General features: G+C 41.7%; 1 protein-coding gene across 21 annotated transcripts in view; it reads left to right on the plus strand.

Annotated features, from left to right (window-relative positions):
• Ncam1 (neural cell adhesion molecule 1) overlaps positions 1-16813 on the plus strand; it is a 295258-nt gene that overhangs the window by 228924 nt on the left and 49521 nt on the right. For 19 of the 21 annotated variants that reach the window (XM_021237769.2, XM_087212370.1, XM_004856594.4 and 16 more), the window contains exons 2-8: positions 1228-1302; positions 2960-3178; positions 4205-4348; positions 4699-4836; positions 6034-6151; positions 6594-6763; positions 14046-14188. In XM_021237769.2, coding sequence (XP_021093428.1) covers positions 1228-1302; positions 2960-3178; positions 4205-4348; positions 4699-4836; positions 6034-6151; positions 6594-6763; positions 14046-14188 — 1007 coding nt within the window. The remainder of the gene's footprint in view (positions 1-1227; positions 1303-2959; positions 3179-4204; positions 4349-4698; positions 4837-6033; positions 6152-6593; positions 6764-14045; positions 14189-16813) is intronic. The other 2 variants (XM_087212366.1, XM_087212368.1) reach the window with 1 other exon arrangement.

The raw sequence follows: 16813 nt of genomic DNA on the forward strand, positions 1-16813 counted from the left end.
TCCGCCCCCTGCCCCCCGCTGGGTTTTCTGGGACCTGCTTTGTCTGTTGTGAGATGGTTAGGAAGGCTGCACCTCCCAATAGTCTGGCCCCTCACTGGCACTATCTTCTCAGCCCCAAGCATGCCCTTTGGTCCCTGAATTCTGCTGAGCACTACTGTGGTCTCTTCATCAAATGCACACAGACTCAGAGCTGCAGCACAGCCCAGCCTGTAAGCCAGTCACCATGGCAACGAGCTTTCCCTCCATTCTACAGTGAAAAGAAAATGGCTGTTGGAAGGAAGGACTCACGGAGTCTCTATGACCCAGCCTGTTTTGCTCAGACCCCTCCTTTATATTGGCTTTGAGGCACTCCATGCATTGAACCAAATATCTGTTAGCCTTTGGCTTTCACATTTACTTTATTTAAGAGGAGAGACAGACGGAGACTGAATTCAAATGAATAAAGCATTTTTTTCTATCCTAAAACTATATTTTCATGAGAGAGGAACAGTTATCTGCTCTAAGCAGATAACTGAGGAGCAGACTAAAGACAAGAATCAGTGAGATCTAGCTCAATGTATTTTCTTATCAGTGCACTAGAAAGACTGAACATATGGATATTCAAATAAAAATTCAGAGAAAGCAGTCAGGGATATAGAAAATTCCACAAGGCTCAGGCTACAGGATTTCAGAAGAGTGTCTTACTAATTGGGGTGATGTCTGATGTTTCTTGTTATGGAAATAGGCATGTCGGTCCTGATGTCATAAGGTAAGGCAGGCATTTGTCTACATCTTCTGCCTCAGTCAGTTTGAGTCTTTCTGTTGACATTCCCTCTCCAAGTGATAAAGCATGGTGGCATGGGGGAATTCTCAAGATCTGAAGTGACACTCTTCCTGATTTGGATGAAATTATGAGGATACATCAGAGTGACCGCCACAAAGGGACTGTTTGGGCTGTTTCTGTGAATTCAGAGTGTGGCTGTGTGGAACAGAACCGCAAGCCTTTTCAAGGATCAGAAATGCTTAGGTCAGAGGTCACCCAGAAGTTCCATACCAGAATGGACTGAGCCATGTCCACTACTGGCTGTGGCATAAGATACTTTGGTGGTGGCTAGTTCTCAAAATCCCAACAACTTCCACCTTTCACTCTTTCTTAAAGTGATCTGGGGGACCCTGATTTGAATGAAAGCAGTGAGCTTCATTTCAAAAGCTTGAATGTATGTTTGAACTGGACTTTGTCTTTTTCAGTTTCTCTGCAGGTGGATATTGTTCCCAGCCAAGGGGAAATCAGTGTTGGAGAGTCCAAATTCTTCTTATGCCAAGGCAAGTGCCCCTTTGTCCTACTGCATTTCAGAGTTTGCCTTGAAAAGTATATCAGGGAGAACAGAGAGAGACCTGATGGCACCTAGAATTCTTGTCATTGCTCTGCTCTGGGATCAGTAGCGTGACCATTCAAATACCAGGGTAGCTCTCAGGCCCTGTTCCTTTCTCTCCAACACTCCCCCAAATTCACAATGGAAGAGACATTTTCTTAGGAAAATCAGAACAACTTCCAGACAATGTATCATCTCATATCTCCTGCTCTGTCTATACCCACAGCTCTGGAAAATACACTGCACTGACTTAGAAATAATGCTTCAGTGGATCCATTTAAAGTTCATTTCTTAGAATCTCCTAGACCTAGAAAAGCTAATATTTGCCCCAAAGTAAATTGAATACTTGTATCACTCTGGTTGTAAGGACGTGTATCCTGGATTTTCCAGGTCTGTTGTGAAAGTCAATATTATTTCCTATGGCCCCTACCAGACCTCTGGGATATGTCAAACCCAGTGTCTATGTTATTTGTTTAGGAAATATGCACCATTTCCACAGCTCCGATAATTATCAGATGTCCTGGGGAGGAAAAGATATCCAATTAGGCGTACAATTCTCTGTGTGTAATATGACTAGGATTCACAACATGGCAGGACCTGGAAAGAGCTGAGCTGGTTGTAAACTGTGACATTATCAAGCAGCTTTCGGCAAAGAGGGGCCTTTAACTGTTAATATGATTTGCATCAGATGAGGTGGCTGTGGCCAATGGATGCATTCACTCCAGCTTTGCCTTCATTACAGAAATTTCAGTGATCTGGAGATGCAGTCGTGGAGCCTGCATCACATCTTGCAAATAGCGATATTCATTGAAAACATGATGGGCACTGAAAGGAAGACTGCTTCGTTTCCATACGAAGCATCTGCGCAGGGCTGGGTGTTATGGGCTGAGAAGAATGCTGTGCAGAGGCAGGGTGAGATCTCAGAGCCCTTTGCCCTGCCCCAGCCCAAAATCTTGTATGCTCAGTAGCAACAGCCTGCCCTTCTTACGCGCCCAGGGAAAGGATGCATGGGTGATGCTGGCTCCCTTCTTTGCAACATGTAAAGAAAGAGATGAGTTTGTTTGTTGGAGGCAGCTGTACTGAAATGGAAGTCATGGCAGTTTGGGCAGGTAGATGCTGAAATCAAAGTGGTTGGAGTCTGCATTCCTAGACTAGCAAGTGTCTTTTGTCCCTAGCTCAGGAGATCATTATCTAATTCCACAGAAACAAGCTGATCCCTGGGCACTGACCAATTAAGTCCTTCAGTGCAGATCTTAAAACATACTAATTGCCTTTACTTCCCATTCTGTGAGGCATGTATAGCTGCTAGCTTAGTGACCAGCACACGATGGATCCTTAACAAATTTCTCTTCCCTCATAAGGGAAATGAGCACAAGTGGTTCTTGAGTTCCTTCCAAGTACTCCAGGAGGTACTATGTATGTAATAATTAAACACAGAAGCCAGGGCAGAGCAGTGTGACATCCTAATGTGAATGGTCAGCCCTCCCTCACAGTCCAGCCTTGATTGACCGGCTGTTCAGTAGTGCTTACTGAGTAGCCACTATCACTCTGGAAGGGACTTTGTATTTTCGATTTCAGTGGTTTGAAAATAATCTCTTCATCTTTAGTAGCAGGAGATGCCAAAGACAAGGACATCTCCTGGTTCTCCCCCAGTGGAGAAAAGCTCAGCCCAAACCAGCAGCGGATTTCAGTGGTGTGGAATGATGACTCTTCCTCCACGCTCACAATCTACAATGCTGACATTGATGATGCTGGCATTTACAAGTGTGTGGTCTCTGGCGAGGATGGCAGTGAGTCCGAGGCCACTGTCAATGTGAAGATCTTCCGTAAGAGACACTCTCTTTTGTATTCTCTGTCCTCCCCTTGATCAACCAGACACATGGGTGGGTAACAGAAAAGGTGAGATAGTATTCAAAGGCTCAGTAAGGTCCTACAGCTTGCTTTTTCTCTCCCTCTCAAGTCTTCTGACCTCACTCAGAGTTCTAGTATATTCTCATATTGTCTTTGGCCAAGCCAGAACTTACAAACCTGATTCCCCCTGGTCACCACTTTTCCCAGCTGGCTTCCATTTTTCAATTACCCAGTTTCCAGAGGTCTGTTATGAGTCCCTCTTGGCCTTCCCTAAGTGTTGACTGACAGGTATAGAATTCAGGCTTCTCTTTCTTATTCCACTTCCCCCAGTGGTAATGGAGTCCAAAGACTCGCTGGGGTGAGGATGATTATTTGAACACTGTGTGCCACTCATGGCAGGTAGCTCTATTTCCACTAAAACCCATATAGAGGTGGCATCTCACTACTTTGTTATTGTGTGTCTGGTCTGTCTTGTTGGCCTCAGTCATGGTGGGTGAAGCTAACAGAACAGTATTGATTACCACAGGGTTTATTGTCATTATGCATGCTCTCCTTCTGTTCAGAATTCTCTGCTGTAAGAAAGTTGGGGTAGAGTCGGGGTAGGGACCAGAAAGGGAGACCAAGAAAAGACCAATGACTCTCTAGTATAATTGCAGAAGAGGCATGTTACCAATCTTTTGTACCTATATGTTGTTCTTCATTCCTGTCATTGCACATAGCAAGGAACCATTGGGGAAGAAACTTCTATACAGACTCTTTTCTTCACAAAGTTTAACAAATTCAGCATTCAGTGTTGCAGAACACTGGTGACATATATCATTTCTTGTCCTGGCTGTTCCACTGGTGTCTGTGACCAAGTGTTTGGGGGAACCTCCTTTGTACAGCTGTATATATGGATAGAGGTTTGCTTGCAACTCAAGTGCAGGCAGCGTGGTCTAGCAAGAAGTGATCTTGTGGGGGAACCTGCCATTTTCCTCATTCTCCTCCTGCTCAATTTCCAGAAAAACTCATGTTCAAGAATGCACCAACTCCTCAGGAGTTCAAAGAGGGGGAAGATGCTGTGATTGTATGTGATGTGGTCAGCTCTCTCCCCCCAACCATCATCTGGAAACACAAAGGCCGAGATGTCATCCTGAAAAAAGATGGTGAGAACTGAACTTCTTGGTCAAGGCCTTTCTCCATGGGCCGTCAAGTTCTCTAGGTCTCCCAGCCCCTAAGGCCCTCCAGTCCAAACCCAGATTCAGGTGCCCCGGGATCCACATGCATATATGGTCAATTGAGACACCTGATCTTCTCTCTAAAGCAAAAGAGAGTTTCCAGTAGACTGTTGCTCTTGGCTATATTTCAGAGCCAGGAACACATTTTCCTATTTCACCCTAACGCCTCGCCCCATAAGACTGAAAATAGGAAAGAGGAAAGAGGCTCATCTACCTGCTTGCAGAATCCAGATTTCTCTTACTGATCCTTGAATCAACCTGCCTCTTGTCTCTTCTAGTCCGATTCATAGTCCTGTCCAACAACTACCTGCAGATCCGAGGCATCAAGAAAACAGATGAGGGCACTTACCGCTGTGAGGGCAGAATCCTGGCTCGGGGGGAGATCAACTTCAAGGACATTCAGGTTGTTGTGAATGGTGAGAAAATCCGTCCTTCCTGTTCTCTTTGCTACAGCCTTGACTGCCCCAAGTTCAGTCATTTTCTTTAACTTCCTCTTTGGTCTATATAATAAATCCTGTCTTGATTTGTACATACATCACAGCTGAATCCTCTCCCCACCATAACCTCTAGAGGGTTTTTTCTTGTTTTTTTTCCCATTTTTAATACACTTGTTTTTCAGGTCTCTCCTCAACTATGGGGGTTTAGTGCAGTTATTAAATGTCCTTCATTATCTAGCAGCACTAGAAATTTTCCCCATCCTTACTAATAAGTTCTTATTCATCCTCATTGTCCTTGGTGTTATTGTAATTGTGAAGTTGGTACCCTTGGTTCAATGTGCAGAGAAAATATTACAATCAGTTCAGGTCTCAGAATACTCAGAATCATGGTCCGTGGGCTTATTAATCTTAATTTGCAGTGTCAAATAAACACACCCACAGAAACAATCTGACATTTACAAGATGTTTACAGGATATTATAATGTCAGTACTAAGAAAATAAGTAAATGGCTTTTGTTTTGGTACCAGGGATCGAACTTGGGTCCTTATGCTTGCAAGGCAGGTGGCAGAACCACTGAGCTAAATCCCCAGCCCTAAATGGCTTTTGAATTGTTTGGGCTATTGATATACATGTTTTGCCAAACTCTCCCCCTCTCATTTCCTTGGTCAAAGCAGTTTGTACACAAAGTTGTTTATGATGATTCCACAGAAATGTCACTCTGGTGAGCTGACACACTTCAAAATGGTGTTAACCTTATAACCATCAGAGATAGTAATTTTTGTTTTTTTCCAGTATCAAGAGCCCCTTTTTAACATCAAGTTTGACCAACATTGGTAAATATTTACTGTGCATTGATTGAGAAAATATATAATGACAAATAGCTATAATGACTATATATAAATCAACTACCATTTTAACATGAATAAAATGTAGCATCATAGCTTCTAACTCTTGAAAAACAATAATGCATGTTTGAGGGCAAATTGTTGCTGCAGTTTACAGTAATTATTTACTGCACAAATGAATTTAGATCCCTTACACCAACTCTACAGCCATCTGGGACCCATGACCCCTGTGTGAAACTCCCTGACCTGGGGACCTTTGAAGTGTCTCTTCTCCAGGCTGTTGTGTTCTCCCAAATTTTCAGTGACCCTTGACATCTTTCTTTCCTTCAGTGCCACCCACTGTCCAGGCCAGGCAGAGCATTGTGAATGCCACCGCCAACCTGGGCCAGTCTGTCACCCTGGTGTGTGATGCAGAAGGCTTCCCTGAGCCCACCATGAGCTGGACAAAGTAAGAAACTGGCTGGTACCTTGTATCATGGCTAGAGATGAAGGGGACATCGTAGGTCCTTCTTCATGTTGGCATTTCAGTGGCATGGATTTGGGGTTCTTGCAAATATGAACTCCATGTGAAGAGTGAATTCTTTTCTATAAGATTCCCTTGCCTTATGCATTGGATTATTCTTTCATTTTCAGTCTTGTGGGGACAGGTCCAGAAGATGTGACCTAGGGGACTTCAACCTTGTGAGTGCAGTTTACAGCTCTTAAACAGAGTCAGAGAAGTGGGTAGAGAAATAAAAGGTGTATGTAGATGTACAACTTGGTGTCTTCCCTTTTTGTGAAGACTAAGTATTTTTTATTTGCTCAGTTGGCATTTTGTGGAAACTAATTAAAATTAAATCTCTTAACACTGGGATCCAAATAATAGTCTTTTGTTTTTCTGCTCCTTGTAGAGATGGAGAACCAATAGAGAATGAGGAAGATGATGAGAAGTACATCTTCAGCGATGACAGTTCTGAGCTGACCATCAGGAAAGTTGATAAGAACGATGAAGCTGAGTATGTCTGCATTGCTGAGAACAAGGCTGGCGAGCAGGATGCGTCCATCCATCTCAAGGTCTTTGGTAAGGGCAGCTGTAGTCCTCTTACCCTTCACACTGAATCCATCAGAGAGACCGTCCACTCTACTTGAAATAAATCCCAAAGCAACCATTTCTTATCACCTCCACCACCTAAACCCCAGTTCAAGCCACCTCAAGTTCACCTGGACAGTAAGAATTTCCTTGCTGGTCTCCCTGCCTCCCTCTGCCCCGGTCCTCTTCAGTGCCTTCTACTCCCAGTAGCCAGAATGCCCTGAAGACCACTGCTTTTTACAAAATCTTGCTGCAACCAGAATAGAATCCAGTCTTCCTGTCTCCATCACCAGCCTCATCTTCCCTTCCCTTTACTCCACACTGGAACCTCTCCAACCATACACAGTTTTTCAGGTTCCTGGAACACATTAAGGTTGTTCCCTACCTCAGGGGCATTGCACTTAATGTTCTTCTGCTTGGACTATCACTCCCTGTGATCAGCTCTGAACTACCTTCTTATCACCATTCAGACAACAATGCAAGCTTTCCTCTATGCAGTCCGCTTTTACTGCCCTGGCTAACCATCATCATTCTTATCTACACTCACCTCTGTGAATCTTTTCCAGAACTCTTACTACATCTTCTGCATTTACCAGTACTTGAATTAATTTTATAAACATAGTTGTTTGGGGGATTATTTATTTCCCATGCCCACTAACATAGAAACTCCAGGATGTCAGAATGCTGGCTTACATCTTGCTTTCTTCCTGGCACTGTAAACAACACCAGACTCATAACAGGCCCTGGGTAGATATCCATGACCAACCAACTGACTGCCTCATCTTTCTATTGCTTCCTTCACTGTCATAGATAGTCATGAAAAGGGTCCCTGCATCATTCTCCATCATGTCCTCATAAGCTCAGCAAACTAAACTCCCATTCATTTCAGAACTGAAAGGCATTTTGACCTGACCTTGCAAAAGGAATTTGTTGTAGAGAACTGTTCACCCTGTGGTTCTCAACTCTCTCTCCGCTTATCTGTTCAAAAAGCACAGATAAGCTGGCACACTGTACATGGTGCTGTTCCTGTTTGAGTACAGGTGCCTGAGGGACAGCTCTGAGCACACCTTCTCCCATACAGTCAGAATGTACACCTGGGAACCATCCAGGGGACCCACTTTTTGAGCCTGATCAGGGCTGTGTGTAAACACGTAGTTGAAAATCAAGTGTGTGTATGCAGATGGCCCTGCTAATCACAGATGAATCTCATTTATTCCTTGATGACAACAGGACTCAGAAATAGATTATCAGTTTGAGACAACTGGGTGTACTTGAGAGTGAAAGCTAAACTTCATGAAAAGCATCCTAGGAAGACTTCACACTTATCTTCCCCAATCACTCTGATTAAGTTCTTTCATATTGTAGGAAAGGACAGATTAATCCTTTAATTCTTTTCCTCCATTTAACAAATATTTGTTGAATATCAGTGCTACAGGACAGAGGGACTACAGAGATGAGTAGAATTTTTTTAGTATATGTGCTGCCAAAGCGAGCACAAGTAGAATTTTTTTAATCTGTCTTTTTTGGGGGGATGTTAGTATACGTTTTTGATAATGAATACATTTACAGCGGGGAGTTGAAACATATACATATCACATCTCAATCCTTTTTACTTCCCCTTCCTCTCCCTACCTGCTGCTCTCCCCCATCCCTATATCCCCTTTGAGCCTGAGAAACAGGTGGAGATAAACCTATAAGAATTCTAATGAAATAGGTAGTGTAAGTCAAGCACATTTAAGAGCCTGCTATGGACCCAGTCATTACCAAGTTAACAAAGATGAATAATGTGGATTCTGAGCTCATCAGTAGGTTTGCAGACTAGTGTAGATGGCCACTACAGAAATTTTAAATCACAACTCCTTACAATGACTTCATAGTAACAGTTTGCAATGTTTTATAAGAAAAGATCTCTGGTCCTGTGTGACCTAGTTAAGTCATCGAAACAAGATGTTTTATCAGATGAAGAAGGACTGGACAAGCATTTCAGGCAGGAAAAGCACATGCTGTGTTGCATGTAAGCTGTTTATGGACAGGACTGAGCCTATTCGGCTCACAGATCTGTTCCCAGCACCTGGGACAGTACCTGGGACAGTAGGCATTAGCATTTGAATACTGTAAATGAAGTGCCTGCCTTCAGTTCTTTGTGAATCAAAGTTCCCTATGAATCAAACTATAACTTACACAGCAAGGGGATGAGCCTGGAATTCTGCTATCATCGCTTGTCTTTAAGAAATTCTTTTAGAGGACCATGCTAAGGTGTTTTTACCCCTGTAGTGATAATAGATGGTTTTGTCTTTCAGGAGATTTGTCTACTTTCATTCTACTCTCTTATTTGCCCTAAAAGGACACTTGTAGGTTCCAATTTAGGATTATCAAGAGATAACCTTTGAAATGTGATGACCTTTAAATTTATTTTTGAATTTCAGTGGTGGGATAGAACCTGGGTAAGAAATTATTTCAGTGGTCTTGAGTACCAGGAGGCAGAATAATTCACTTTGTTTAAAACAAGGTTCATTTTTGTTTTTTATTGTTGAAATGGACTAGTGGCTGGACATGGTATACACACCTGTAATCCCAGATACTCAAGAGGCTGGAGCAGGAGGGTCACAGCAAGTTCAAGACTAGCCTGGGCAACTTAGCAAGACCCTGTCCCAAAGGGCAGGGGGAGTAGCAGCATGGTAAAGCACTTGCCTATCTTGTGGGAGGCCCTGGTGCAGTCTCCAGTACCAAAATAAATAAATATATAAATAAATGGACTAGAAAGTGAAGTTTGTGCAAACATTGTCTTGAAATAAGTAAGAGATATGCTAGCCCACAGATGAGCTTTGTTGACAGTATCCCTTTATTTTTATATAAAGTCTTAATATTTGAAAAGTGGTTATTGTTATAAAGTAAAATTCTCTTTTCTTATTCTGATATATCATATTTCATGTTTCTATTTGAAAACAAGTTATTATGAGAAATAATACATTAGGAAAATCCTATAGATAGTGTTTTGGCTTGATATGTAATCACTGTGTTTCATAATAGCTTTTGGAATAACAAAGTTTTGTGAAATGCTGGCCTTGTGTATATCTTAGAATGCAAATAAAGAAATTCTTTTAGGCATTAACCTCATACAGTATAATAATAATACTCAACACAAACTAGCACTTACACTGTGTACTTACTCTGTAAAGTGCTATCTGTAAATTATCTTTTAATCTTCATTACAATCCTATGAAGTAGATTTAATTATTATCCCCATTTTATAAACGAATGCAGATATTATGTGCCTCCCCCAAGGAGCCAGGATTCAAACCGAGGCAGTTGGCTTCTAAGTCCATTCTCTGAGCTAATAGTGGTGGTTACCATTCCATAGCACTGGATGGTACACACACTGTATCTGAGTTGCTAGGCAATAGCTAGTGACATGGGAACCAGTGTGCCTTCACTTTATTACCATGCTTCTTGTGTATTCTTTGTGCAGCATGCTCAGCTCTAATGTGGCTGCCTCAGGCAGGAAGAGCAAGTGGTGAGGCGCAGGTGGGTCCAAGGTAGAATGAATAGAAGATGAAGCTCTGGGGTCAGAGGTAATGAAGCAGGGAGAGTAGGATGGGGAAGCAGGCAAGGCAGAACTTGCCCTCCCATACCCACCCTCGGTGCATACAGCCTTCTACATCACATGCACACACGTGCACAACCCAAAGTGACCTAAGACTGGAGCTGGGGCAGTGTACACTAGGCAGCATAGTGGAGCAACTAGAGGACAGGTAGCTGGGCTTCTGGTGAGACAGATGAGGAAATTGGAGATTTGTAGGGACTGTGTTGAATCCAGAATGAGAATCCTCTGTAACATTCCCAGGAGACTTCTGCAACCTCTTTGAAATACCTGTTGCCTTTTGTATACCTTCTTTCCATCTCCTTTTCACCTCCTTTCTCTTCTCTTCACCTCAGGAGACTGATATGGGGGCAGGGAATGAGGGGAGCAGGGACCAGCTCTTTAAAGGGTTCCATTATTTTTCTACTCTTTCTCTCTCCTTCTCCTTCTGGCTTATCATCATGGGCCATCTTTCAGGACAAGTAAGCAGGTTCCCCAACAGCTAAAGAAACCTTTAGCTTAGAGAGTAAAGAAGAGCTCACAACTCTTGAGGCTTCAGGAGGGTATGACAATCAGTATGTAAAGGATGTAATTAATCAAAAACTATAGCAATCCTGCCTAGTGACTGCAGTTTTTCTTAGCATGCATTGCCCTAGTTACTAGCTAGAAAGCGCCTTTACTAAGTAATTGCATTGTGCCTTTCTTTAAAATTGGCAGTAAATTTCCATTTCTCATCTCCCTGTGGGCCCTTCTGAAGCATTTTTATCTCTGCAGATTATTACACTCATGCTAATTCTCTTAGGTCTCATACTGCCATGGGATGAGGATGGTTTGCAAATGGGTAGAGGCCTCACTTAGCTGACCCCTTGAATAAAGTAGCCCTTGTGGGTGACAGAGAGGACCAGCAAGGCCTGGAGGAAGGTATACATGGTGATGTCCTCCACTAGTCTGCCCAACCTCTCTGTTTAGGCAAGCAGGGGCCTCCTGGCTCTCCTTGGGTCAGGGTCGCCAGAGCCTGGACAAGACTGGCTCTTGGTGGCAGACTGCAGAGCTATGGACATGCTTGTAAAACTGGCAGGATGCCAGTATTCACTGGAGGTTCCAGAGGAGAAATGCAGTGAAACAGTTGGAGGCACAGAGGCCCATGGAGGCAGGTGAACAATGGAAGAGGGATCCAGAAGCCAAGGGCTCACAGCAGAGGCTGATGAAAATGAAGCAAGGACCCACTGGAAGATAAAACCTGGAGAGAGACCTCTCAGTGCTGGAATGCAGAAGGAGGAAACCTTGTATACATAGCGTGATCCTGCATCTGTCTCTATTTGTCCCTTTTCCCAGTGTAATTAGTTAGAGCATGCCTGTCACTCTCAAATGATATTGTAAACCTTCAGTTAATGTGGATGATAATGTTGCTGCTCGAGTAAGAGAGGATTAAGTCATCAGTGAGAAGCTTGCCTTTTCCCCAGTAGCAACAAAATTAGCCTTTGTTAATAACGTTTTTGATAAAAGTATAGTTCACCTTTTTCTAAAGACTTGTACAGTGCACCCTCTGTAATCGTCTAGGAAATGAAGCCACGTACTAAGAGGTCACCTGACCCTTGTTTGTCTTCAGTTAACCTTTTGCTACCAGAGCAAAGTGATTTAGGTCAGGAGAAGGTCAGCAAACACTGTCTACATCTCGAAATGTAAGTTTCAAGAGGCCAGAAATTCAACCATTCTAAGATTGTCTCCAGACCTCAAAACAATTGTTCAATTTAGTAAAAAGTTGAATTTTGTTTTGTTTTTTCTTTTACTTTTTATTCTGTGATTTTGACAATACATAGATTCAGATTTTATTTTTATCTACCTCTTTATTTTTATATTTATATTATATTACCTTTTTTATTTTATTTTACCGTCTAAAATTTCCTGTTCAACAGCATTTGGCACTTGCATGTAGTACAAGTTATAACCTGAAGAGTTGTATTTATCAAGTTAAATATAAAGCCTTCCTACAGGAAAATTGCATTCACATGGATTCTATCAACTCAAACTTGGGATAATTTGGCTACAATGGATTAGGATGTACCTATGTGCCCACCATTAAAAAAAAAAAAATAGCACAGAGCCTGCCTGGAAGCTCAAGATCCTGAGTTCAATCCCTGGTACCAAAAAAATAATAATAATAAAATAGTGGGGAAAAAAAAAAGGATTTGCTGAGCATGCTGTTAGTGTGGATTAACTGTAGGAGAATATTTAAAATAGGCAGGTGACTTTATACAGAAGCAGACATATGCTATCAAAAAAAAGTATAGCTCAAGCTTGGCATGGTAGTGCATGCCTATAATCCCAGCACTCAGGAGGCTGAGGCAGGTGGAGTCCTGTGAGTTCTAGGCCAGCCTGGGCTACATAGAGAGTTCAGGGCCTGCCTGAATTACAAAGCAAGACCCTGTCTCAAAACAAACAAACAAAAAAAGGTATAATTCTATCATTGTTTTCTGCTTATTAAGGCAGCATCAAAGACGCAACTGGGAGGATATATACAGGCAATAGGTTATTAGCTTACTTGTGGTTAGTATATGAATTTGAATACAAAAGTAATGTAGTTATTTCAGAAGTTATCCATGCTTCTGGTTTTTGTTGTTGTTGTTGTTATCTCTCTAACCTGGCCCTTTTTTCTCTATTACTGAAATAAGTTACATTTGTGCAGTGTTATCTTTTCTATGGAAGGTTCAGCAATTTCGGAGTATAATTGTTTTAAATTGGGAAAATTCAATTTTCTCTAATGTTTTAACATTTAACTCAGCTTTGGAACGCTTGTGCTTCTTGCATTACCCAAAACATTTGGAAAATGAACTCATCTCAACTCCTCTCCTTCCCATCCTCAGCCCCCAACCAGTTACTCACCTGATTTCTTCACTTGAGTTAATGCTAACACCATATCTCTAGTCATTAAGGTTATGAGCCATTTGGGCTCCTTCTTATTTCTTCTTTCCATTCCCATTTGCCCTCTCTCATTTCCACATTCTATGACCCTTCTTTCCTCTTCCCACTTCTCTCAAAGGTGCCCTTTGCTCTGTTCCCTCCAAAACTACCTCATCCAGGAATCAGTGTTAGCTCACACCTGGGTCGTTGCCAGAGCTTCCAAATTGGTTTCCCTATGTCAAGTTTATCTCCATTGTAAATCACCTTGAATTTTTCCTAGATTAACCGTCTTGAAATACACATGATTATTCCATTGCTCGGATTAAATACCATCTGTCAATGGGCCTCTACCAGCCAGTGGATAAAATTCCCACCATCAACCTTGTTTTCCATGCCTTGTGCTACTTTGCCGTCTTACTGATCTCTCTTTACATGCCCTTGCTTCAGAGTTGCATTTGCTGAAAATTTCACGGCCTTGCCCCAATGCTATCTCCTTGAGAAGGCTCAGACCAAAGTAGCAAAGTAGCACTGTCCCTTAGTGTCATGCCTCTTACATCCATTGCCCTTACGCTCTTACTCCATAGATATATTTTTGCTACTATGGTTTCTGGGTTGCCTCAGCCCACTTCATTGAACCTCCTGGGGTTCAATTCTGGATCTCCTACAACACCTAAACTAGGACCTTGCACTTAATAAATAGATAACCATTGTTGAATGGGTGTATGACATCATTTAAACCCAGGACGCTAAATAGTAATCAAATAAACTCATAGAAATGTTTTGTCTTTTCAGCAAAACCCAAAATCACATATGTGGAGAATCAGACTGCCATGGAGCTGGAGGAGCAGGTCACTCTCACTTGTGAAGCTTCAGGAGACCCCATTCCATCCATCACCTGGAGAACTTCCACCCGAAACATCAGCAGCGAAGAAAAGGTATAATGTCACCCAAGAGTTTCAGGGCTGTGGAATACAGACTCAAAGCACACTAAGTCTGACCCAAGCCCAGTTCTCTTTGGTGAGCCAGAGAGGGGAGGGTGTGGTCACTAGAGGTTGCAGCCAGGTCCTGCAGCCTCCCTCCCTCAGCCTGCCTGAGTGTGGCCTGCTCAGCAGCCCCTTGCAATGGAGCAGGCACAATTCCTTGTGTAAATTGGTGGGGGTGTGATAGTAGTGGGCATGGAGAAGTTAGATGTTCTGGGGAGGAGGTGATAGCAATTTTCAAACCCAGGGTTATAGGGCTGTGAGGAACAAGAAGCAAGATCCGGATCATCTCAGGAGCACCCAGGGAAAGGTCTCCCAGAAACGGCAGGAATCAAAATGAGCCTATGAATTCTTTTCCTCACTTTTCCTATACTCATGCTATGTATGCACTATATGCACAAAAGCTTGGTTGCCTTTGTGTCTGCCTGTATTTTTGGTCACATTTGAATTTCATTTTGTTCTAAAGGCAAAAATAATTAGCAGTTTCTAAATGATGATGATTACACTTGGGTTTTGTAATGTATTCACGGAGGGTTTCAGAACATTATAGTAACCTTCCAGACAGATTAAAATAAATGGAAAGACTTATCTTTAAAGCATGTAGATTTATAGGCCACCAGAAAGCTATTGTTATAGCTGACAATATATAAAAATTGAACTGAACCCCTCTCATCATGTAGCCCTTTGTACTGAGTGAACCAAAAACAGGAAAAGGAAAAAGCTTGGTTTTAAAGCAACCTTAAACCCTTTTATGGCACTTCTCCAATCTCATCTCATATATCCTGTAGTAATGGGTTTCATTTAGTTAGCCAAAGCTTTGTTACTTATTCTGGAGTAATGGCCTTAGCCTTAAAGAACATTTATAATGGATTGCTTATTGACCAAAGTGTCAAAAATAATAGATCTTCACTCTTCTGCCTACTTAAAGGAAATCCCTAGAAAGGATAAACTCAAATAAAGCCAAAAAAGGAGTGTGAAATGATACCAGAGCTAAATTTGGAATTTGCATTTGAGGAATGGATTTCTTCCCCGCTAATAGAAAACAAAGCTAAATCAAAAAGAACAGTCATTGCTGTTCCAGATAGCTCATTATTTTTTTTTTGCAAGTTTTACATCCAGATTTGAATTCAACTTCACAAAAACTCAACTGAGGAACTGCTAAATATTTTTGAAACACATATGCTGTTTGATATGTGAAAACCAGCTAGATTAAGAAATGTGTTTATTTGGATACTTTCTTTATCAACATTGGAAATAAACCCTCAGCTAAGATTTCAGCTCCCATTGTGTGTTATGTGGATTGAATGTACATTTCAGGGCTTAATCCACAGGGCCACTACTTGGCACGTCTTTCTCCATTAGAGTTAAAAGTAGCTTTGTCCAGAGTGACTCAGTGCATATCTTTGACCTATAGTGAAGGACAGAAATATCTATCTCAGATGGATCCTGCTTTTAAATTCTCTTTTCTAGGATAGCTTAACAGCGAAACTAGACCAGACAGATTATTAAGATTTGTGCCTGCCTCACATCTTTAATAAGCTGACATTTCTGACCTCTACCTATGATTTCATTTTCTAGAATGAGAAAAAGTAGCCATAATATATACTTATACCTAGTAAATACAGAGACTGAAGGTGTCCAAAAAGGCCTTCTTACAGCTATCAAGAACTGATTTTTCATACAATTCAGTTTTCAGTATATGTCATCTGTCTTAAACTGAGATAATTATTCAAACTAAGCCACATAGGTTATACTGAGGTTTCTTTTGCTGTAGACTACCTGCAGATTTACTTGAAATGACATTATTGGAGCATGAGTCAGTAAATGTTAGAACAAGTCCTCCGAGTAGCTCTAGATGTGACACCAGGTTAATGTATTTGCCTAAATGAAATCCTACATAACAAAATATGACATTTCTATTAAGCATTGACATCCAAGAGGCATAGATAGCTAATAATAAAGAAAACAAATGAGTTATGCATGAGCAGTTTGGATTCTAGAAAATAAACTTCACTTTTATTTTGGCAAACTCCTTGTATTCTACTTGCACTAAAGTTGTATTATATATATATATATATATATATATATATATATAATTAGGCTTTGAGATTATTAGCATCATTGAATTGTAGGAGTTGTAGATAACAATTTTATTTTTAAAATTAGAATGGTATGCTAATCGGGTTGTTTCTGATTAGTAAAGAAACCTCCTGAGATTTAGATCACATGAAATACTAGAATTGTAGGAAGTTGGAAGGCACCTATTAAGGTTATTTGGTCTCATCTGGCTCCCTTTTCTAGCACCCCTGCTGGAAAGTCATTTAGTCCCTGTCTGAAGTATGATGGTCTCTCTGTCCCTCTGTGGAAGAGTCAGCCAACGGCGATGATCAGGAAGGGCTCCTTTCTTGCTCCTTCCTCTGTTAAGTGCTCCCCACCTCTGCCACTCAGTCCTGAGAATCACTCAAGTAATTCTCCTGTTTTCCTTTAGCCAATCTATCCTTTTGCACTTAATACACCCAGCCATTGCCACTGTTTCTCACGTCATGGTTTCTACATCCCTTCAGTTCACTAGTGCTCCTC

This window comes from Heterocephalus glaber, unplaced genomic scaffold, assembly GCF_053883595.1.
Source record: "Heterocephalus glaber isolate CG9 unplaced genomic scaffold, H.glaber_assembly_v1.0 deba00001429, whole genome shotgun sequence".
Taxonomy (NCBI): Eukaryota; Metazoa; Chordata; class Mammalia; order Rodentia; family Bathyergidae; genus Heterocephalus; species Heterocephalus glaber.